This window comes from Rhododendron vialii, chromosome 2a (assembly GCF_030253575.1).
Source record: "Rhododendron vialii isolate Sample 1 chromosome 2a, ASM3025357v1".
Taxonomy (NCBI): domain Eukaryota; kingdom Viridiplantae; phylum Streptophyta; class Magnoliopsida; order Ericales; family Ericaceae; genus Rhododendron; species Rhododendron vialii.
The window spans coordinates 34,445,161-34,468,303 of record NC_080558.1 but is presented as its reverse complement, the minus strand read 5'-3'; the positions used below and the strand labels follow the sequence as shown (position 1 = coordinate 34,468,303).

General features: G+C 37.5%; 2 protein-coding genes across 3 annotated transcripts; both read right to left on the bottom strand.

Annotated features, from left to right (window-relative positions):
- Nucleotides 1–1,728: 1,728 nt before the first annotated feature.
- Nucleotides 1,729–6,390, bottom strand: LOC131312997 (polygalacturonase-like). Its single transcript, XM_058341037.1, has 4 exons — nucleotides 5,884–6,390; nucleotides 4,654–4,943; nucleotides 3,539–3,767; nucleotides 1,729–2,246 (listed from the first exon to the last, which is right to left on the bottom strand). The coding sequence occupies exons 1-4, from the start codon at nucleotides 6,334–6,336 to the stop codon at nucleotides 2,025–2,027; spliced, it is 1,194 nt and encodes a 397-aa protein (XP_058197020.1). The 5' UTR covers nucleotides 6,337–6,390; the 3' UTR covers nucleotides 1,729–2,024.
- Nucleotides 6,391–10,024: 3,634 nt separating this feature from the next.
- Nucleotides 10,025–22,819, bottom strand: LOC131312982 (probable uridine nucleosidase 2). Of its 2 annotated transcripts, XM_058341021.1 has the most exons (10): nucleotides 22,614–22,819; nucleotides 21,666–22,007; nucleotides 20,162–20,277; nucleotides 19,849–19,908; nucleotides 17,533–17,718; nucleotides 17,323–17,427; nucleotides 16,827–16,923; nucleotides 13,470–13,577; nucleotides 13,250–13,385; nucleotides 10,025–10,365 (listed from the first exon to the last, which is right to left on the bottom strand). In XM_058341021.1, the coding sequence occupies exons 2-10, from the start codon at nucleotides 21,718–21,720 to the stop codon at nucleotides 10,257–10,259; spliced, it is 972 nt and encodes a 323-aa protein (XP_058197004.1). In that variant the 5' UTR covers nucleotides 21,721–22,007; nucleotides 22,614–22,819; the 3' UTR covers nucleotides 10,025–10,256. The 2 variants fall into 2 exon arrangements, with proteins under 2 accessions (XP_058197004.1, XP_058197011.1); XM_058341028.1 differs by lacking the exon at nucleotides 22,614–22,819 and having other exon boundaries at nucleotides 20,162–20,302; nucleotides 21,666–21,804.
- Between the last annotated feature and the right edge of the window lie 324 nt (nucleotides 22,820–23,143).

Below are 23,143 nucleotides of genomic sequence, written 5' to 3'. Positions count from 1 at the left end.
ATTTAAAGGTAACAAGGGAATGGGTAGACGAAAAATTCATTAAGTTTAAAGTACATATATATTAATCAGTAAGGAAAATTTAGACTTTATTCGGTAATAAGTAAAAACCATATTGAAAACCATATTCTCAACAAGATCTAAATTTGAATAGTTTCAATCATCAATTAATGCATTTTAAAAAAGGCCCCACAAATTGGACTCTCTCCACCGTTGGATGGACCCAAATACCGCATATGTCCCTAAAGGGGTCACCTAATGGAGTAAGTTCTTGCAACTCAAGAAAAAGATGAGTGAAAATTTAGGAAAGCATATTTTAAAGCTGCACTTATTTTAAAAGGAAAAATTAGCCATAACTATGATAAAATAGTTTTCATTTAGGGGAAGACGCCATCAAAATAGTTTTAGTGGAGGTCTTTCAATTTTTTGAGTTATTGAGCCATAAGGACAAAATATAATATCACAGAAAAACTACCCTAAGGTAGGGTAGGGACGTAAGGTACCCTAAGGTTTAAACACTTTCATAGGATTTTAAAATGTATTTTCCTATTATAGAGTTTTAATAATTTAGGTACTTTCATAAGATTTAGAGTTTTAGGCACTTTCACAAAGTACCCTAGGATTTTAGATACTTTCATAGGGTACCCTAGGATTTAAAGCATTTTTACTACCTTTCAGTTATTAGTGAACATTTACTAGTTTTGCAAAAAGTGTATTTTAGTAATCATGCAACACATTTATCTTTATATTTGATTGCAAAAAGTGTTTATCCTTATATTTGATTGCAAAAAATACTTGTCCTTGAGCTCAAAAAATATAACTATGATCATATCACATTTGCGCCTTGTAATCTTCATTGGGCTTCTTGTTGTGAATCTGTTTCAATTTTCAACCGCTCATTTCAACCGGAGATTTCAACAAAGATTTCTTCGTGACATGGTCTCCTACCAATGTAAACACTTCTGCCGATGGCACAACAAGAAGAAGGAAGCTTGACGCTTGACAAAGATTCAAGTAGCCTACTCTTTCAAACACGTAATGACGCGAGTTTTGTATTGCGGTGGTTGCCGGTGTGGTTAGGTTTTAAAGGAGTGGCTTGGGTGGGCCGGCCTAAGTTTGGGCCGGGTTTGGATGTTAACTGTTAAGGCTTTTATTTGTTTATTTTGAATGTTGGGTTGAGCTTTATTGTCTTATCTTTTTGTGGACCCTTATAGACCCTTGGGTGATTTGGGTTATGCCCTTGAGATGTATTTTCAACTGTTGGTTTGATTCCCTTTCCTCTTTTTCCGTTTTTTAATAAAATTTCATCTTTTGCCGATCAATATTTTTTTTTATTTTTTTCGCAATATAAAACATAACTGAAAGACTTCGCAAAGGTTTAAGCTGTTGGGGGAGATTTCTATCCAGTACAAATTAAACTGCATGTATGTAAAAAAATACAAAAATTTAGTGCATTTCTTAGCGATATGAACTAAGCGGGTTCGCTGCGAACCCCCTCAACAAATGGTGAAGCCAGCCCTGCTTCCTGCCTACCCGATAGTAATTACTTGCACGTCTTTTGCCCTCAAATGAAAAAGAGCTCGGCTACACATGAGGGGCCATGTTAAGGATATAAACAGAAAAGTAATCTCTCTTTCTTTCCTTTTTTGGAATAAAGTTATCACTCTCTGATAATTTAAGCATTTAGATGTGCCGATGATTAACACCATAGTGTTGTATTGGTGTTCGATCTGAAGAACATAACAAGTGACATAATAACTTATATTTCCTTGTGACCAATATTACAACATCTATATATACCTATGTTCATAATCCCACAATACCTATGTTCATAATCCCACAATGAGGTTTGATCTATGGGCTCTGCAAGGCCAGGCTTCAAGCTCTTATATATAGCTGGACAATGCCACGGGCTCAAATTAACAGGCGACTTTATTCAATCAATTAGTATATATGCTTCTTCTGCTTGTACCTTTCTATATTTAATTTGTTCTTAAATAGATCTTGGGCATATGATTGCGCAACTCCTACAAGCAGCTAGTAGGCACAATTAAGCCCGAACTTGTTCCTTCGGCGTTGACGCATGATGCTTCTGCCGGTGAATGGCCGGCGTAGCTGAGATTGACGTCGTCCAATTTTATCCCGCTGCACGGATTCTTTTTACTACAACTCAATTTAACTGCGACTTTTGTTGCTGATGTTCCATGAATGTCTTGATACGTCACATCCTTAATCTTCACACCCGAATTCTGCAAAGAAGAAAAAATAGTGGACATTTATCTAGTGTTTGACCTGAATTTTTTTTTTTTTTTTGGCTATTTATATCGATATTTAGTGGTCATGTATTAATTGATTATTTATCTAGACAAGAGCAATCGCAAGAATAAGGACTAAAGTTAGGAAAAAAAACCATATAAGCCAAACAAAAGCATTGACAAAAAAACATAAAATATAGTAAAATTTATATTTTTTCCCTCTTCAATGGATTTTTTAAGGTTTTCGGTCATAACTTTATAATCTTCCGATCACTCTCGTCGGGAAGAAAATCCTTTTTGAAAAAAAAAGACAGTACTGATAATGAGACCCAAAAGATAAGTCTGGACACACCCTTAATTTTAGTGTCAATTCGGTATGACGATACTCAACAGTTTAAGTTCGGTAATTGGATTTTGTTTTCCATCACTGCCCTCAAGGGTCCTTGGCGGCTTTGGTTTTGTTTTCTTAATTTTTGGTTTGGTTCCCTTTGGTTTGTTCTTGTAGGTATCCATTTGTTCTTTCGGCTTAGATGGAAATGGTGGTAGCTAGGTTGTAATAGGGTTGTTTTAGTGGGTGTGTGGTTTTCGTTTATGGTGCATGTGATGTTTTTGGTTGGCAGGCATCTTGCCTTCCTTCGGATTTGATGTAGAACACGTGGAGGCCCAATTTTGTAATCAGTTGGACCATCCTCGGAGGCCCAAACGATGCTTAATTTCAAATTATCCGATTTGGCAAAATTCGAACGAGTTCGGAATAGGCCCAAATTTGGTAAGTTGACTTATTTTCGCGCTTTGGCTATTCACCACCCTAACTTCGTGACTGATGGTGTTTTTCGGCCCAATTCCTTCGTTTAGGCCTTCAATTAACATTTTTTTGTAGTTTTAGGAAAATTTTGTTTCATTAATAACGCTTAGACCGTAATTCATTTTTAGTTTATTCTTTTTGGAAAGTCATGTATTCAATTTTAGGAAAAACCTCAGTTTTTGGGATTTTTATTTTTCAGCTTATTATTATTAAGGTTTCGGGTTCCGCCCTATAAAAGGGTTTTAAACCTAACGTTTTGCCTCAACTTTTACATCAATAATATTACAGAGTTTTTCTCTTTCTTGCTTGTGCGCAAGGTTAATTGATCGTGGCTACGAGTTGTTTATCTCTTTTGAACCAGTACGCTAACTAGTCTCATTTGAATTCCGCTGCATCAGGATCGATTTGATTCTCCGTTTAATCTTTATAATTCTTAAGATTAACAAAATCTTTTTTGCGGATAAAAAAAAATTGCATATACCTGAGTGGGACAATTGTTGTTGTGAGGACAGTAATTTTGGTCAATTAGGATGGGATTCTGAACATTGAGCATTACAAGATGCTGGAAAACAACTCCATCAACAAACGCCTTACTGGGTCTGCCCCAAGTCTTTATCCTCACGCCGTTGCTTGTACTTGTGAAAGTAACTGTTTTAACCGTCACATTCTGCACTCCTGGTTCTTGTAGTTCCCAACCTAGACTGCCAATGCTGCACCAATATTCCTAAGTTAGTGCTTACTATTGTTCTTGCACGTATAGAAAAATACTAAATACGATTTCGATCGGGAAAATGATATTGGAACTCTAAAAATTGATAGAGACACTCCAAAAAAACATAGGAAAGTGGCTTTGAAATTACACTGATTTTGGAGTGCTTCAATTAATTTTTGAAGTGCCAATATCATTTTCCGATCAAAATTCTAGAAACATTTTTACTTTGTTTTCTGTTTTCAATCGACATTGTTTTTTAACTAATCTTTGGAAATGATTATATAAAGATCAAAAAGTATAAGGGCACACCGGTATACGTACGTCACCCGAGAACCAAAACCAAAAGAAAGTAAGATGCCAACCAAAACATCACAAATATAACCGAAAGCAGAACACCTGATAAAAACAACCCAACGATATTTTCACTTTGTTTAGGCCCACTTTTTGTCCTTTCTTCCTTCTCTAAGTAAGTATTTCAGGATAAAAATTCTATTTTTTCAATTTTGCTGCTCAATACAAAATCAAAAAATGAAAAAGCGCAAAAAATGATAAAAGTTTAGATAAAATCTTTTGCCATAGACACAAATTAATAAGTCCATTAAAAAAAAGAAGCTAATATAACTGGAACTCAACCTAACTTTTTTTAAAGACTAATAACTAGCTAGTCGTGCTGGAACAAATAGACTACTTATAGACATAGTAATAACCACAAATGGTGGGCAGGACAAAAAACACTTTTTGGTCCTCCGGTGGTTTGCTCAGGTCACCAGATTTCTGGGACGCGAATAAAACGGCGCAGCATTCAGGTATAGAAATGTACAAAAACAATACGCACTGCAATGTTACGCAACCTATATCGCCTAGGAAACGTGCATTTGTATTACCTTATCCCATGGCCAGGGCCGCACGCAACATTTTCGATCCACAAGTTGGAGCTGCCGGGGCCTATGGAGATGCAATCATCACCAGTGGCGATCCTGGAGTTGAGGACGGTGACTCCAGAAGACATTTGAATGTGAATTCCATCTGTGTTTGGGCTTTTCCCCGAGGCTGAAACCTTAGTACCTTGTAACTTCACATTTTGGCAGCCATCAATCGCGATGTGGAACTTTTGACTGTTTACGGAAGTTACTCCATTGATTACAACGTTGTTCGAGTTGTAGAAGGCTAAGGTCTGCGGTCCGATGATAGATAAATAGTACATGTTAGCTTTTATATATATTCAAAAAACACATGGGACATCTATTAATTTTGGGGGATTAATCACACCACCAGCTTAGCTTATTTGTTGAAAATAACGGTTATGAATTTGAACGAAATACTACAAAACGGATATTGGAAGCTAAATTACGAAAAGTAGTATGACCCCCTTGAAATAGTTTCCCATATAATCAAGCAACTACTTGCTAAAGCACTTAAAAGGGCAGTTACGGGCAGTTAATAACTGCCGCCCCACATTCTCCACTCGAGTAGTCGGCAGTTAGTACTGTACTTAGTACTACGGTTTACAATGATAAATCAAAATGAGATCAATTTTCAAAATATGAGATAACTAAGAATTAAAAAGACCAATAAAATCATAATTCTCTCTCTCTCTCTCTCTCTCTCTCTCTCTCTCTCTCTATATATATATATATATATATATATATATATATATATATATATTTATTTATTTATTTATTTATTTATTTATTTATATCCACTCTCTTACTTTCTCTCTCTCTTTTTTCTCAATAATTAGTGGATGAAAATTTGATAGAACCACTTTTATTTTTTATTTTTTTCAATCGGCATCATTTTATTAATGACTGAAGCTAGGAAAAAGTTTCCATCCCAGGTTTTAGGTAGCTCAATACAAGGCATGTTTGGTTATAACATGAGCCACTTATAAAATGGTAAATTGATGAACTAATTTAGCAAGATCCTTGTAATTTATGAACTAATTTAGCAAGTTCCTTGTAGAGTGGTTTCCTCACCATTTAATAAGGTCCACATACATCAAACCATTTTGGATACGTCCATGTATGTCTGAATAAATAAATAAATAAAGAAGTGGATTAATGGAAGTTTAAGAGTTTAATTTGTTAACATGCATGTTTTTTTCGTGAACGTACCGTAGCTCCGATAGGGCAGTTATCGGACGAAGAAGCTTTGCAAGCCCACAAAGCAGACCCTCGGCCATCAAGTACTCCGCCGTAGATAGAAACCTCACTCACCTTCTCGAACTTAATCCAACTTCCTGCATTTCCAACATCCCCATAATCAGATGGAGCCACAAGTGTACCATCAATCCTAAACGTAATCCCTTTTCCGGTGTTGCTACAATGATCCCCTTGGAAATAGGCTTTGCCGATCAAGTACGTTCCGGGTGGCACGTAGATGGTGGCCGGACTCTCCGAGGCGCAAGCCGAGGCCCATGCACTTAGAAAGGCTTTTGTTGAGTCTGTTTTCCCATCCGGTTTTGCTCCTAGGTTCACCACATTGTATGTTGTTACCCCATTTGCTACTGATTGATGCAGCAAGAAAGTACTCAAGAGAAGGGTCATAGCAACGTACTCCATTTTCATGAGAGAGAGAGAGAGAGAGAGAGAGAGAGAGAGAGAGAGAGAGAGCTTGAAGTGGTTACTTAAGGGAAGGGATGAGGGGTTTATATAGAGGATTTGGGTGCATGCATTTGTCTGGATCTCAACACTACTACAGAAAGTAAAGCAGTTGCGAAAGTTGGGATGATGTTGCTTTGCTCGGCATAGTATTTTTCAGGTTATAGTTGATTTATCAAGACTATCTCCAAGACATTTACGCTACGTTTGGAACTTGAGGAGAGTGGGAGAAAAGAAATAAACAAAAAAGAACGGAGGAAAATGGTACTGTGCACAATACTAGAGTTTTAGATTTTCTCTCGTCTTTCTCTCCATACCAAACATGAAAAAGATTTCCTTTCTTTCCTTTTTCACAAGTTCCAAACAAACCCTTAATTCCACTAACTTATTGTTTTTCGGTTTATTTATTGAGGGCATCGATGGAGGTTCAGGAAAAAAAAATAGGGACTCCGATATGAGTCGACAAACAGCTAAATCTCTTACTCTAACAAAAAAATTTGAAGTCTTTTTAATTTTTTGAATCCTCTGATCAAGACGAATAAATAACCCAAAAAAAATTGAAGTAATAAAATTTCAAACGAAACAATTAGTGGAAACTCACCGTTACTATTAGTTAAGTTAGTTCCTAGACCACTGAGATTAAAATCAACCTTAAGAGCAACTTTCAAAGTTAGCCTAATTTCCTGCAAGACAAATGGATGTGGCGTTGGCTGTTTAAAAACCGGCCAAAGTGTACAGTGGAAAGGGGATAATAAAGTCTTGCAGTAGTACAGTAGTACTCCAAAACTGAACAAAAGTTGGATTAGGATAAGCCTCAAACCTAATTAAACTGTACATTTCGGTCAGTAACTAACGTAGTTGATAAGTTAACTTTGCTTTATTATTTTTTTGATCGGTAAAAAAAAAATTCATATCATTGAGATCGTAAAAAAAACCTTATAGTAATACAACAGAAGAAGCCCTGCATTATTGAGATTGTCTCAAAATGACCAAAACCCTTCTACTTCTAGAGTTCGCAAAAACCTAATATAGTTCGCAAGAACCTAATATGTCTCCTCGATCACCTCACATTTTTATAAGTATATATATATATATATATATATATATACAGCAAAACAGAAAATACACAAATAAAAATAATTAAAAAAAATGTTTTGACAGAAGGTCAACTACAAAACGTAAGAAGGTTGGTATTTTTCTACCCAGAAAAAGTTGTTATCGGCTTTCACCCTAAGTAATACTAGCATGTGTCTTCCTAAGTTCATGCACGTGGCCGGACAATGTGATTTCCATTCCATTAACGACTTGTTAATGTTAGAAAGTCCATTAATAACTGCTCTCACGTTTGGAGTCGACTGCGTTATACCTAATGGAGTACGTAGCATTGCAAGAGAAAGTTTTAGTGGTCTGGGGCACCACGGCGCCACATGATGTTTGATCAACGTTTTTATTCACGACACGTTAATTTTTATGGGATCCTTCTTTATCCACCACGTGGGGTTAAAACAATTAGCCGGGACTCTTGCTTCTCATTATATAGGAGGAGATCAGGAATTCGAATCTCTCCATATGCACATGCGCGTGGGTGCTGTTTTTCTTGTATTTGTTGGGATTATTTTCCCTTTAATGAGGCTAGTAGTTAAGTTGGGCTTATGGTAGATCGTGGAATTATTTGGAATTACTTTTCTTCCTAATGGAGCTAGCAGTTGCCTTGTTGAGTTGAGTTTATTGTGATTGTAGAATTGTTTCCAATTTCGTGTAATTCTTTTACTTGTATATTTAATGTTGGGCTCTACATAGATATGGCATAGATAGAGGTGATGGGGCACCTCGTGACGGTACTACAAGAAAAATAACCTTCCGTGGCCAAACTCTTTTGTGGCGACTGAAAAGTAGTCTCTAAAATTATCCTTTCAGTAACAATAGTGAAGTCGTAACTAAAAGGTTGAATTTGGGGACAAAACATAAGGATGATGTTATGGTGTCCCCGGTCATTTTGGGGACACCGTAATTTTTGGCATAACTTTACCATTATGAGTATAACTAAAATCCATTACAAGCATAACAGAATCCAAACAAGGCATAACTAAGGAATATCCAAAAAACTAACCAAGGCATAACCAAACTCAACTAAGGCATAACAAACAAGTTATGCCTTACTGTGGTTTTGGTTATGCTTTGTTATGGTTCTGTTATGCTTGTAATGGATTTTGGTTATACTCATAATGGTTTTGTTATGCTAAAAATTATGGTGTCCCCAAAATGACCGGGGACACCGAAGTCATTCCCAAAACGTAAATATTGTCACAAAAAAGTTATATTTCATTACAGAGATATATTAGTAACGAATAATAAATGGCCCCACGAATTATATGCACCTTTATAATCCTACTTTGTTTTCAAATTTACATTCTAGACCACTTTAATTTTCTTAATAATTACATTTTTAGTTAATAAAGTTGAGTTTAAGTTTTAATTGATCGAGAGACATCTGTAGTGAAAAAAAAGTTGTTTGGAAATATCCAACAAAAAAAAGTAAAAAATTATGACATTTACTCAAAAAAAAATGAAAATATCTAAGAAAAAGTCAAAAAAGGCTGACATTTATCCTAATTTTCTTGAATATTTTCAAAAAATGTTGAGAAAATGCCATAATTTTTTTACTTCTCTCACTCCTCTCGTCAAGACAAATTAATTATCTATAAAAATTTGACACAAAACTAACAAACACGAAATTATTTTGAATACGGACAACGAAAATATTAACTATTACACCTTTTAGTTTAGGGGAAACAAGGCTTCAATATATGCTCACGATAACTTGTGTACATTATGATACTACTAATATCTCGAGATTTGTTCTTTGATTTTATCAAACACACTACACAAACTACTAGGACCAAAGCTAGTTATGAAATACCATCCTACAAAAATATATCTTCTCTAATTTGACTCCTTTCGAGTCAAATTTTAGCTCCACCCCTACCAGGCATAAGCCCTCGATAATATACAGGGGAAGAAGGATATACTGTATCTAACCATGTAGTTAGGGTAATAGGAAAGTGCAATACTTTTTGGCTTTCGTAATGCAATGGACAAGTCATGGTTACTTCAAATGCGGAATACACCATGGATATATAATGGAATACGAATCCATGCATTTTTCCCTTTCTGTAGAAGCCGAAAACAACGCAGGAGAACCTTCGTTACTCATCCGATGCAGCTAACAGAGCCGGCTCTATTGGCAGATGGATAGCGTACCCAAAACGCAATGAAAAAGTTTATGCCAATCAATAAGAATTGACCAAAAAAAATACCTCTTTTTTTGCTGACCGCTGGAGATGGTAGATGCTCTCAAGCAATAATTCAAGTAAATCATGGTTCGCTGCCTGTATGCAGAGAGGAGGGGTGAAGAGGGAAAGAACTAAGGTTGACACACCCAATCTTTATGCCCAGAAATGAAGAAATTCAAAGAAACAAAACCAAAAAACGAGCAATTCGTGCATACACAGTTACTGAATAATACAAGCAGCCTTGGTCTAAAGATGTTTAGGAAACAAACTTGCACATTTGTGGACAATCATCATAATTGCAAGTGTGAACTGCAATCCATGACCACACCAAAACCAGAGAGGGAGAGACAGAGAGAGAGAGAGAGAAGAAACTGCAAGGATTTCATTGATGCAGGAATATTGGCAGAGTTCTAAACAAAGAATCCATGAACAAGACATAATACATAACCACTATATATTTCTGGATTTGAAATTCTGCAGAAACTCCCCATAAGTGTGCCCAAATGTAACAACTTTGAAAGCAGAGATTGGAAACAATCAAGCGCGACAGAGGGTAGCTCCGGTCCAGACCATCCAGTCTACACAAATAGTAATCTATGAATCCATAAGCCGTTCCATAACCAATTTCAGAACGGTAGGAGCATCAACAGTGACAGCCACCTTGACTGAGGGTTTATCCGACCACTCAGTAACTTCACCAAACCTGTCTCATCACAAACATTAAGACAGCACCAGAGAAATGAAAAATAATCAAATCACAAATTCAAGAAGCTGAATGTGGTTCACTCAGTCACTTTTTTAATCCTCTTGATCATTTTGCACCAGCCATAATATAGTTCAATTCTACAAGGGAAATTCCTTCAACTTGCAACTAAACGACTGACATTAAGAAGTCTATCCACGAGCTATATGTATTTTTTGTTCGTAATTTTTTTCCACGAACAAAAAATACTATCACGAGACCAACTTCACAGACATTATAGTGCAAAGGATTTCTCAACTTCCCATGACTTGTTAATAGCCTTTCCACAAAAGGAAAAAGAATTTGATGACATCAGAGGTTTTCTCCCTAACAACTAAAAACGCAACAGTGGATGTAATCAACAATGATATTATCGTTAATCAGGGTGGAAATTTCAAGTACCTTTCTTAGTTTTGGTAAATAGAATTTCAAGTACCTTGCTGCCTGATAATATATATACCGTGTGTGTGTGTGTATATATAGTTAGCTTTTTATAAGGGCGCCTTTATTTTAGTTAAGTTGAGAACGTCCCATTTTCTCCCATTTCCTGACCAAATTTCAATGATCCGAGCCGCTCAATGTATTCAGACCGTGATTTTAAGCATACTCGCGAGAAATCAGCAAAAAAAAAAAAGACCGGGAAGGGTTTCATCCGAGCAGTTTTTATTTGAACCGTTCAATAAAAACCAAACAAAAACTACTCAAACGAAACCCTTCCTGGTCTTTTTTTTTTTTGTTGATTTCTCACGAGTATCCTTAAAATCACGTTCTGAACACATTGAGCGGTTCGGATCATCGCAAATTGGTCGGGAAAGGGGCGTCCTCACTTTAATACGGTAAGGGCGCCCTTATATTTAGTTTTGTTCAGGAACTATGAGATTATTGAGATTTTGGGTGTTTTTTTAGGTGTCCCTTGAACCGCCCCGACACACACACACACACACACAGAGTCCGCTTCAGGTAAGGGCACCCTCAAATAAGCAAAAGTGCAGACGTCGCTAGCAGCTGTTGGATCGTGATTTTAATGGTCTGGATCTGCGGATGTGTGTATATATATACACACAAATTATCCAGTAAGTGATCCCTTACCAATCTACCGTGCGGACCCCCCCCCCCTTTCCCGAGCAAATTTCGGTGATCTGAACCGCTCAAAGTGTGCAGAATGTGATTTTAAGGGTACCCGCCAGAAATCATTAAAAAAATGACCAGGAAGGGCTTGATTTGAGCAGTTTTTTATTAAACTGTTCAATGAAAATTGCTCCGATCAAGCCCTTCTTGGTCTTTTTTTTTTTGCTAATTTCTCGCAGGTACCTTAAAATTACGTTCTAATCACTTTGAGCGGCTCGGATCATCGAAATTCGATCGGGAAGGTGAGGTCCGCACCATAAAACTGTCCGGGATCCCTTAGGGGATCCGGACTCTGTCTCTGTGTGTGTGTGTGTGTGTGTGTGTACACACACAGTCCGCTTCAGGTAAGGGCGCTCTCAAATAAGCAAAAGTGCGGATGTCGCTAGCAGCTGTTGGATCGTGATTTCAATGGTCCAGATCCGCGGATGTATTCTTACAGATAATATATTCTTACCGGTAAGAATACGTCTGCGAACCGGACCATTGAAAATATAATCCAATGGTAGTTGAGTGGTCCGCATTTTAGGCTAAAATGCGGGGGTTCGCACCTGATTCGGACTATATATATGGGGCCGAATCTAAAGACACCATGTTTGACACCCCATTTCAGACATTGATTTTTAACACCATTTTTGACATCCCATCTCAACCATTGAAATCAATGGCTGGGATTAAAACCTAAAAGTACCCAATAACTTTCCCACACTTTCTATTTCACGTTTTACTATCTTCTCTCTCCCCTCATCGTACTCGGTCCTCACCAACAAACCCCCTACGACTCCGGTGACTCCCTCCCCAACGAACGCAACTCTGGCGGACTCTCTCTCTCCCTCTCGCGCTTCTGTATTTCTCTCTCGCTCACCGCTCCCTCGAATCTCCAATGAAGCCCTAATCTTACCAATCAATCAAAATCAGAACAGGTCAAAATCACAGATGGAGATACTACTATCAACAAATTGAAAGGGTTACTCTCGTTGATGGTAATTTTAAGGGGGGTTTTCCCCCTGTTTTTGTTTGATGGGGGCAAACGGGAGTAAGATTTGGTTACAACTTGTTGGAGCAAAGGGTAGGAATGATTTCTTGATTCTCCTGAATAATCCATTTCACGAACTTGTAGTCGTTTGGGATGTTCCAAAATTGAACAGGAACGGGATTGCCGGAGAGGAAGAAGACGGGATTGACCGGAAATAATGGGGTAGCTGAAGTGTGGAGGAGAGAGAGAAGACAGTAAACGTGAGATGGAAAGTGGGAAAAGTTATTGGGTGCAATAATTGCTTTTAGGTTTTAATCCCAGCCATTGAATCAATGGCTGAGATGGGGTGTCAAAAATGGTGTCTCTAGAACCATACACACACACATCCTTGTAACTATATCAATACATATGTATATTTGATCTAGCAATTGAACCACTACTGAAAAAGTGATTGTTAAATGCTTATGCATCTCCATCAACTTCGAGAAATTTTTCAGTGCCAAAACGTGGTGCCCGAGCAGTGCATCCCAGCCAATCATTCCGATTTTGGACGGCTCGGATTTGGAGAGAGAAAGTGGTCGGCAGAGAGGAGAGAGAGGGTTTTAATCTGGACCGTCCAACACAATTTTGGATGGCCCAGATGCACTACTTGGGCACCACGTGGACGTGTCCACCCGGCACTGAAAATTTTCTCATCAACTTCACGGAAAATAAAGAGTGATATGAAGTTTCAAATAGCCCTGCCTTTTCTGTTTGTTGTAAAACAACGTGAGGCCCCTTGAGATGCCAATTGTTTGGACTCTCACGACCCCTTCTGTATAAGTGATCAGGGAAGGATTAACAGCTGCAAGAAGGGCTGTTGGATCATGAAGGTAAACACCTACATCAAGTCCAAAACAACCATCAGTATTTCAAATGAAAAACGTACTACTATCTCACTGTGTGCTACTTTCTCTAAAGGCACCTTTTGTGCAGTAAGCATCACGATGATACGAAAAGTACACATCTAAGATCTTGCACAGGTACTGGGAAAATTTTCCATTTGAGTTTGCCAGCCTGTCACGATCACCATCTGCCATGCATAGAGATGCGTGAAGTTATATCTATGTGAAACAAGAAAACAAACTTATACTGTAACAAATTTAAAATCCAAATAACTGATTTAGTAATTTTGGCCACGTAGCCGAAGAAATAGAAAGAGATCCACCCGTGCACCTTAAAATTGATCTATGGAATGTTGTACCTGTCTCATCATTCCCACACCATTCTGTTTGTAGCAAAAAAAGTAATAAACCAATGAAACAAGGGAACACTTCCTGAGAATCACTTGATTCTAGACCGAACACCGAACATATAATAAGCAACCTTCAAAAGTTGCGGGATTGAAACTGAAGACAACACTCTCTCACCCTCTCTATTTCTTCTTGGCTTCTTTAACTCATACAATACACAAAACGGTGACACCTATTTATAGGCTAGAATTCACTAATGTTGAGGGAGGCCATTGAAAACCTCATTTGCCTGCGGTCTTAAAGCACCGCAAGACTAATTGACAGCTTTGATCAGCCTCTCAAGTCTCACCAAAACTTGGAGGCCTTAGTTGAAGGTGAAGAATCAAGATTACCAGCCAGACAAGATTACCGGGTCAATTTTCGAGTATGGACCAAATCCGGAGAGGGCCAGATACAAATGTGGGCCAGTTCAACAAATCAGCCCTGGGTCAGGTTGGACATTTGGTCGAATCATGGGTATGAAGCAGGCTGTCAGGTCGAACCCGGTTTTGGGGTGGGTCACCAGTTTTGCTCTGTTTCTGCAACGATCAGATCGCCTTGAGGAGACAAAGCAAATTCTACGGTCAAAATGTTTTGACAAAGTCGAGTTTCTGGGGTGAGAGAGAACATCGGGTTTCGTTGTATCTAGACCTCGGGGCACTGATGAGGAACACTTGAGCTGATTCTAAACAAACACGCAAAGCATATGTAGCAAACTCACAACTGTTAAGGGAGGCTATCGAAAACCTCCACTGCAAGTAGCCTTGCAGCATTGTGAGATCAATTGACAGCTGTGATCAGCCTCTCATCAAACTTGGAGGCCTTGATTGAAGACAAAAAAATCAAGTATACTTTTACATCACTACTGCCCTAAATTTATTACCTATGACGCAGTGACAATCTTAGAGATCGTCGTATATGTGCCGGATACTCCGGGAATATTCAACACGCCGGGGACAGGGATGGGACAAGCACGTGATGTGTCCATTAAACTTTAGAAATTTTTAAGGGAAGACGCGCTGGGGACACACACAGGGGCACTGCAAGGTGACTTTAATAAACTTTAGAAGCTTTTTTTGGGGTAACATTTCTATAACTTCAAACATGTTGAGCCAAGAGTGTAGTATAAAACATACGTGTCCGTATGCCGTGTCCGTGTGCGTGTATGTGCTACATTTGTAATTAAACTACCCCTATTTCCTAAAGTGTCATTGCATCTCAGGCACGATTAAGGTAATGAGCAATGTTCTAAAACTCGGTACTCGCTCGGCTGGCCACCTTGTACCTTGGAGGCCGAGTACTCGGCGAGTAGAAATTACTTGGATTTTTTTTTATATGTTCCCCAAATGATATTCATAATGCATAATGAGAAGTTCAATGTTCATAGTTCAAACCAAGTACAAAATTACTAGTCCATTATAAAGCTTAACGTTCAAACCAAATGAAACCAAGTACGAAATTACACTAACGACCCTTCAAATGAGAAGTTCAATGTTCGAAGAAAAGGAACATCAGCAGTTGCTTCGAACAGCAGCAGTAGCTTGATTGGTGTGTTTACTCTATTAGGGTAAGTATAAAACTATACTGAAATTACACTAACGACCCTTCAAATTTAACATATTATGTATTTTACCTCATTTTTTCAGTTTTTTTTCCGATTTTCTCCCCACTTCCGAGTAATCTCGTTTTACCGAGTAATCGGTACTCGCCGGGTACCCACCGAGTAATGCCGAGTAATCAGCTGGCTGACTAATTCCCACCAAGTAGCCCTAACTCTTCTCGGCTAGGCACCGAGTACCGAGTACTCGCCGAGTATTTCCGAGTTTTAGAACACTGGTAATGAGTTCTAATTGTTGGTCCATTTAATAACATAACCAAAAGGAAATTGAAAAATGGTTCAATTTCTACCAAGGGAGCACGTCAGTCATTGCGATGATATTTATTTCTTTTGTATTTTTTGCTTTTAGACTTCATAATCAACAAGGTTTTAGTGCTCGAACCTCATGTCGAATTCATATAGTCAAAGGAATTAGATGACCTTGGACAAAGAAGAAGATAAACAAACCACTTGCATTGAAGATGATGACAAACCACACATTTTATCAAAAGAAAATGCCAAGTACACAAGCAATTGGAGCAATGAAAATAGATTTTTAAACTGTAAAAACAGATGAACACAATTGGAATATCACCTCATATGTTTAGGAACTGATCCCATCACACTCAATGTGTACCATATTCAAGCTCTCTTCAAACAAACTCTACAGAAGTTTTCAAAAGCATTCATCTGGCTGGATCCAAGTAGTTGTGCCATGACTTCATTGGGTTTAATTAATAGGCTCACATAGTTTCAAGGAAATCCGGTAAAATTGGGAAAATATCCAAATACTAATTAGGCAACATTTGGAAGGAGAGAGAGCAACTGCAAGGAAGGATATGGAATGAAAATTTCAAAAGAGTAGGAAGGGGCAAAACTGTACTTTGCTTCCCTCCATTTCTAAGGTGAGCAGGAAGGGAAGTGGAGAAAGAGGGTATACGTCTATACACACTTTGCCCTTGCTTATGGGAGAGAATATGTGGTTTCAAAGGCAAACATGCAAAGCAGCAATTCAAAATGTTGGTTGTGGAGGAATCTCGTCCCCCTCCACTTTTAGTTTTCCTTCCCCCTATGTCTAGTAAACAAAGAAATCGTCTTCAGACCACTTCTTTCGCTTCCCTAATTCCTCCAACCAAATAAAGAAACTTGTGTAAGCATGGAAATGAAACATTAGAACTTACCAAAAAAACGGCTTACGCTTGTAACAGTGCAAGGATAAATGGCACTATGAGCGGTGATTGTAACTTTACAGTACATTTATAGACAAAAACAAAAGATCTTTATTCGTCACCCTGAACAACCGGTATACAACTACAACCACAATTATGGTACCTACTATGCAAGGACATACCATAAATAGTTTATCTGCAGAAAGATGATGTATAAATATATAGCACATACTGTATATAATAATACTCCGTAATATAAACATGTAGGTGACACAAAGTATTACCTGTCATAAAAACCTGATGGGTAACATTAATGCCAACAGCCAAAACATCTGCTCCACTTGTGAACACAATGTCTGCAGCATCTGGATCTCCAAAAATCTGGTCCAATCCAGGAGCACCAAGGACATTTAATACACCAAACTTCAAAGTGACCACGATTACAGCATAGCTTGAACTTTTCGATCTTGAAAACAAGAAACTACATTTATGAATAGCTGAACTTCCTATGACACTGTAGACCCTGATACTCTGGCTGAAGACTGACTAACATAAGACATGCTAAGCAAACTCACGCAACTCATGCGAACAACTAAATGAAAACCAACTCGGAACACATTTTCAGCTACATGACAGGGACATGACTACTCAACTTAATTCGAGTTTAGACAAGTCAGGAAACTGGAGGTACTTGAGACATTTGTAAGCACCATTCTTGGGGGTTTTGAGGTCACAGTATCGACACTAGCTGTCCACGTAGACAAACAATGAGCAACTTACATTGGCCTCCGCAGCTGGATTCACATTTCCATTTACTGCAAAAGCACCGCCAAGAACAACAATCTGCCCAATATTCTTAGTAAATGCAGGATCTAATTGAATAGCCTGCATCAGTTGTTAAACCAAATAAGCAACATCCTACCTAACATTACACAATTGGCAATCAGAAGCATTCTTTCAAAACACATTAAAGAACATCAAGAACCTGACCAGAGCAATATTTGTCAGAGGCCCGAGCGCCACCACAGTGACTTTTCCAGGATAAAGGGTGGCTTGCTCCACAAGAAAAGCAGCTGCTGACTGTTCAACTGGCTTTCCTAGTGGCGGGGGGAAGTTTTGGTTGCCCAGTCCATCAGCACCATGTACAAAATCAGCTATTCGGAGTTTTGTACCTTTCTTCACTCAGCCAGAAATACAAAAGTCAATTTTACAGTTCAGCTGCAGCATGTTACTTGTAAGGGTAAAAATTGTGACAGTATGCATAAAATTCAGAGTTCAGATAATTTTGACAAGAAAAGGAAAAACAGATACTCATGTGAGCAAATAAATGAGGTGAACTTGAATCTTCTGTAACACTAGAGGTATTACAATTTCAAAAAATGATATCCACATAAATGACGGATAACTAAACTAGCCAAGGTTTTTATCCCAAAAACTGGATTTTAAAATCATAAACTTGAAGAACTACAAAGTGTTAAAGCCTTATGGTAACTGCTCCTGGCAATACATGAACAAAAATAAAAATAAAAATAAAAACTCAAAAGAACCCTTCCAAGGGTGAAGAAAACACTGTTGATCGACTGATGACATTTTCATAATTTCTCCATTTCATTGACCCGTCAAATTTTTGTATTGCTCAAACAGACATCTAAATTCTAACTAGGTTGAGATAATCATATTGACAGAAGATTCTGCCAGTTATTTGATTTGACTTAGTCAGTAGAAGAAAATTACAAACAGGAACAAAATAACTCAAATGACTTCCATTACCATGAGCAGTTTTCTGCAACACACCATCACCGAGTGCCTTTCTATTGCCTATGTGTTGTTTCCTTTTCTTCAATTGTAGCAAGATAATTAGTAATTTTCCATTATTGTTAATGGTCCGCGATGGTGTTCAAGTGCATAAAGATGTAATTTGGCTTTCAATCAGCAACAAATTGAATTTTACTAGTTCCTTCTTGGTTGTTTAGATACAACAATTAACATATCAGAAGACATCAAGGCCAGAACACTAAACAATCATCTGTTGCACAGCATTCAAGATAAAGATGTATAACACACCAGGAGCTTCAAGCAAATACCTAAAGCAATCAAGAACCTTCTCACCATAGTAAGTGATGGAAACAAGTTCCACCAGAATGCATAAGATAAATTCCTCCTCCAGATTGGAAAAAACAGGACATATACTAAAAAAATATTTCCAATCAAGCAAGTGTAGTTGCCATTTCTTAGAAGTTGATTCAACTCCTTCAATCAAGTAACCATCCAATAAGTTTATTTTAGTGGGCATTTCTTAGTTGTTCAGCAATGGCAACTAGCACTTCAATCAACACCTTCATTCCAGTATCAGTAGATTATTATATTTTGGCAGGCATGCATAAGTTGTTAGGTAAATGGACATGAAAAAAGAATGAAGATGAACATAATTGTCTCCTTAACTTAGATAAGTACTATTGTCTTCTCATTCATCTATTTTCTAGTTTGTAATCTTCAGAACAGGGAACTACCTTTTGTTCCTTTGCAGTTGACGTATGCATTTCTTAGGAATGCAAAACGACGCATTTGTGCATTCGCAACATTCCAATGTTTACACCAAAGCATGTTGAAACGCACCAAATCCATATGAAACATACTCAATTATTGAGTTGTTTCAACACCTATTTAGAATTTAAAAGTACGACAATGAAATTTTCATACATTTCCAAAATCTTTTGTTACTTCCCTTATGTTTTTGAAGTTCTTCCAAGATGTTTCCAACATATTTTAGTTTTCCTAGCTAACGAAACAACATAGTAAAATCAAATTTTGATCCTTGATGCAGAAATTCAAAAAAAAAAAAACTTTATTCAAGAAAGTATCAAATACAACTCAATAAATCAAGAGAAACTTTCATGGGTTAGTATCTAGTATATACTTGTACGTAAATTAATCAAACTTTGACCAATTATCCACTAAACCTATTAAACACCCTAAGTAGAAAACCACAAATATCAATGATATTAACTAGATTCACAAGTAAACTCAATACTTAATTGCCCATATCTTAAGAATGTAACTCATATCCAGTTAAAAGGGAAACATTACAGGAGTACAAACACTAGTCACAAGTTTGATCAATGACTTTGGAAAGAACTTGACCATTGCTTTATCCTTTGGTATTCTAACAAGATAGATAGATTAGAGAGAGAGAGAGAGAGAGAGAGAGAAAGAAGCACCACTAAAAGGAAAAAAAAAAGTGCAATGACAAGATGCAATCTTAATGGACATTACTTCATACAAATCAAGATCAAGAGTCTTACATACAGTTACTGTGACATGAGATCCTTCAGCCACCGGGATGTCAGTCCTCCCCGCAACCTCCAACTGAACAATGAGAGAGAGAGAGAGAGAGAGAGAGAGAGAGAGAGAGGAAAATGAGTTAATAGAAGTACTAGTAGAAAACTATATCTGACAAAAATATTTGATTGATTGGAACATTTTATCAAAACCTTTGCTCCCCAACAGAGAGTTATTTTTGTCAAAAAGATATAGAATTGAATCAAAGCTTTACAAGATCCATTCACCTTTATCATTTAAAATTTTTTTTTTGGTTTCTCATAGAAGAAGAGCATATTACCAAATGCAATGCATTTCTAGTAGCAAGTGTTGTATAGACATTTCCATATATCGTTGTAAGTCCAATCACTTCCACTTCTGGTGACCGTAACGCCACAAATATTGCCATGGCATCATCTGCATGCATCTTTTCTTGTAAGGCCTTAGAATAGACACAACAATTTAAAAAGGATAATTACCAAATCTTCTTATGGCCACTCAAATCTCTGGGAACAAAATTCAGTGCCATAGCAGAAAATGTTTGAATATCATGCATTCAATTGCCTTCGAATCTATCTATCTATACCATATGCAAAGGTAATAGGGCTTTAAAAGCCTCCACAAACTATCCCACGGTCTGTTTGGAACATGTGGAAAGGAAAGGAAGAGAAGAGAAAATTGTTAAAAAAAATAAAGTGTGAGGAAAATGAAAGGGAAAGTACTGTGCTCAAAACTATGTTTTTCTATTTTCTTCTCATTTTCTTTTCAAACCAAACACGGGGAGGGAAAATAATAATAATAATAATAATAATAAAGTAAAGGAGCAATGTACCATGGATGGAATCAAATATATTTTTAACGTTTCCTTTCTTTTCCTTAGATCCAAACAAACCCTAATCTCTAGAGTTTTATCTTTTAAATTCAAAAAATAAATTCCAACCATTATCTCCTCATAAATTAAAACTACTCCCTCCATCCCAATTTAATTGTCCATCGTTCTATTCTAACCGGCTAAAAAACTAGTTATATCTTCAATCCATAATTAATTTCATATCAAATATGGATATTGTTTGATAGATCTCGATTAATTCTATAATATAATGTTTTCGAAATCACATAAAACATTATAAATTATAAATTACAAGATATAATCAATTGAAAAATAGCACGAACTCCCAAAAAGGATAATTAAATTGGGACGGAGGGAGTATTAGCTATTCACTTATGATCTAACTACTCACCCCCACGTTTCAATCTGTCAGAGCTTCTCCCACATTGGTTAATTATATCGCATCTAAAACTAGAATACAACCATGGATGGCCTCTTCACTCATTGTCAATTAATTTTGAGTTGGATGCTTTGACACCCTCCAACATGTTTCTTTTGTCCGAAACTTAGGTGTCCAGGTCATCTCACGTGCACCTCGACTAATCATAGAAACCAATCCCACCATCCACTACTGGCAGCCCCAATTAAAGCTTAAGCAAAGCTTGAGAAGTTTCTACCATGTTTTCAATCCACTCCTCCTCCTCTACGTTTCGCTCAACTCTTAATTCTATCAGCGCAGTTTTGGTCTGTTGATTGTAGAGAATTAAAGAAAGTCGGAAACAGGATGAATTTCTCCTAAAATTCAAACCAAGATGGGGAAAAAAGAGAGAACTGAAAAATAGAGATGGTCGTAAAACTGGAAACAAGATGTGTTCAGTGGTCGTCTGTGATTGTAAGTTGAAAGATGAAAGGAAGAAGAGAGAGAGAGAGAGAGAGAGAGAGAGAGAGAGAGAGAGAGAGAAGCAGGATCCGTTACCGATGCCGGGGTCGGTGTCGATGATGATCTTCTTGGGTTCCACAACTGCTGCCATCAATTGTCTCCGCTGCGAATCCTGACACTTTCTAGTCGGAATCCGATTTAAAATATATGCTTGCCACTATCAAAACGATGATCTCAAATCAATCGTCGACAAATGATTGCGCTTTCGCCGATCTGTCCGCGTTTTGGAAACGTATTGGACAATGTCTTTTGAAACGTTTTGTAAAAATACTTGCGACGTCAGTAAGTAGCGCATCTTGGGAATGCGTCTTTGGTTTACATGGCGCATCTTGGAATTGCCTAGGCTTTGGTTTATCCCCTTAGAGCATCAGCCTTCACCTATTTTTTTTCCTCAAATTTGAATTAAATTTTGAGTAAAAACTCATTTTGAGTAGGTACATCTCCAACCATTAAACCCAAATATATATGCATTTTATTTTAATGGCATAATCATAAATAAGGTAAAACAATCAAATCCGAAATGAGAAGACCTAGTACTCTTCTCTCTCCATCTCTGTCTCTCTCTCCTCTAGAATCAAACACACAAAATTTCACACAAAATCCAGAACCGGACACAACCACAAAAGACAACTCTGAAACTCGTTCATCATCATCATCGGAGGTCAGAAAAGAAGATAACTCTGGGGGACCCAATAAGACTTAGAGGTCACAACGCCACCGCCACTTTCTGCATCGCCTCTTAGACCGCCGCCACTGCCGACAAGGTTCTCTCCCTCCTCCCCCCCCTCTCTCTCTCTCTCTCTCTCTAACTAGCCATTGAAAAAATGGGTCAAGGCAAAAGTCGTCTCAGATTTGGGCAAAGAAATAGGTAAAACCCAAAATGAGGAAGGATTTGAGTCAAAGATTAGAGAGAGATTTTTATAATTTTTATTCTATTTTTAAATTTGAGTTTTAAAATGAGTCAAGGCTGGAGATGCTCTTAACCTCCGACTAACCCCCCAATCTGCGTGTTAAATCTCCCCCCCCTCCACTTCCTCCTCCCTCCCAAACCCCAGACCCACCGCCACCACCCCCGAAGTACCACTACCTCCTTCCTCTATACTCTCTCCCGATCTCTCCTCCCAAACCAGGGACGCACCACCACTGTCGGGCACTACCTACCACCACAATCCGATGCGCTACCTGCTCACGTCGCAAGTATTTTTACAAAACGTTTCAAAGGACATTCGTCCAATACGTTAAACTCACGCTTTATTTAAGCTCCCCTCCTCCTTTGCTGGTGAATATGCCCATAACTAAAGGGCCTTTTTCAACCCAAAAATAAATACATTTTGTATAATTTTTTTGTATTTATTTAAAAAAATAATTGGGTTTTTATATAAAAAAATTATTTTTTAAATTTATCTCATCATAACTTTAGGCTCCGTTCTTTTAGACTTAACTTAAATCTGAAAATTTTGTCATTATTTAAATTTTTTTCGTATTTGTTAGTTTTGCGTCAATCTTTTCTAGGG

Excerpts from the sequence above, each read along its gene's own strand:
- LOC131312997 (XM_058341037.1), bottom strand. The coding sequence starts at position 6,336 with ATGAAAATGGAGTACGTTGCTATGACCCTTCTCTTGAGTACTTTCTTG. Across the intron at positions 4,944-5,883 it reads ACTGCCCTATCGGAGCTACG|ACCTTAGCCTTCTACAACTC; the intron begins GTACGTTCACGA and ends ATCGGACCGCAG. Across the intron at positions 3,768-4,653 it reads GGCCCTGGCCATGGGATAAG|CATTGGCAGTCTAGGTTGGG; the intron begins GTAATACAAATG and ends ATATTGGTGCAG.
- LOC131312982 (XM_058341021.1), bottom strand. The coding sequence starts at position 21,720 with ATGGCAGCAGTTGTGGAACCCAAGAAGATCATCATCGACACCGACCCC. Across the intron at positions 13,578-16,826 it reads CCATCAGGTTTTTATGACAG|ATGGTGATCGTGACAGGCTG; the intron begins GTAATACTTTGT and ends TATGCATGGCAG. Across the intron at positions 10,366-13,249 it reads TTTTACAACAAACAGAAAAG|GTTTGGTGAAGTTACTGAGT; the intron begins GCAGGGCTATTT and ends GTGATGAGACAG.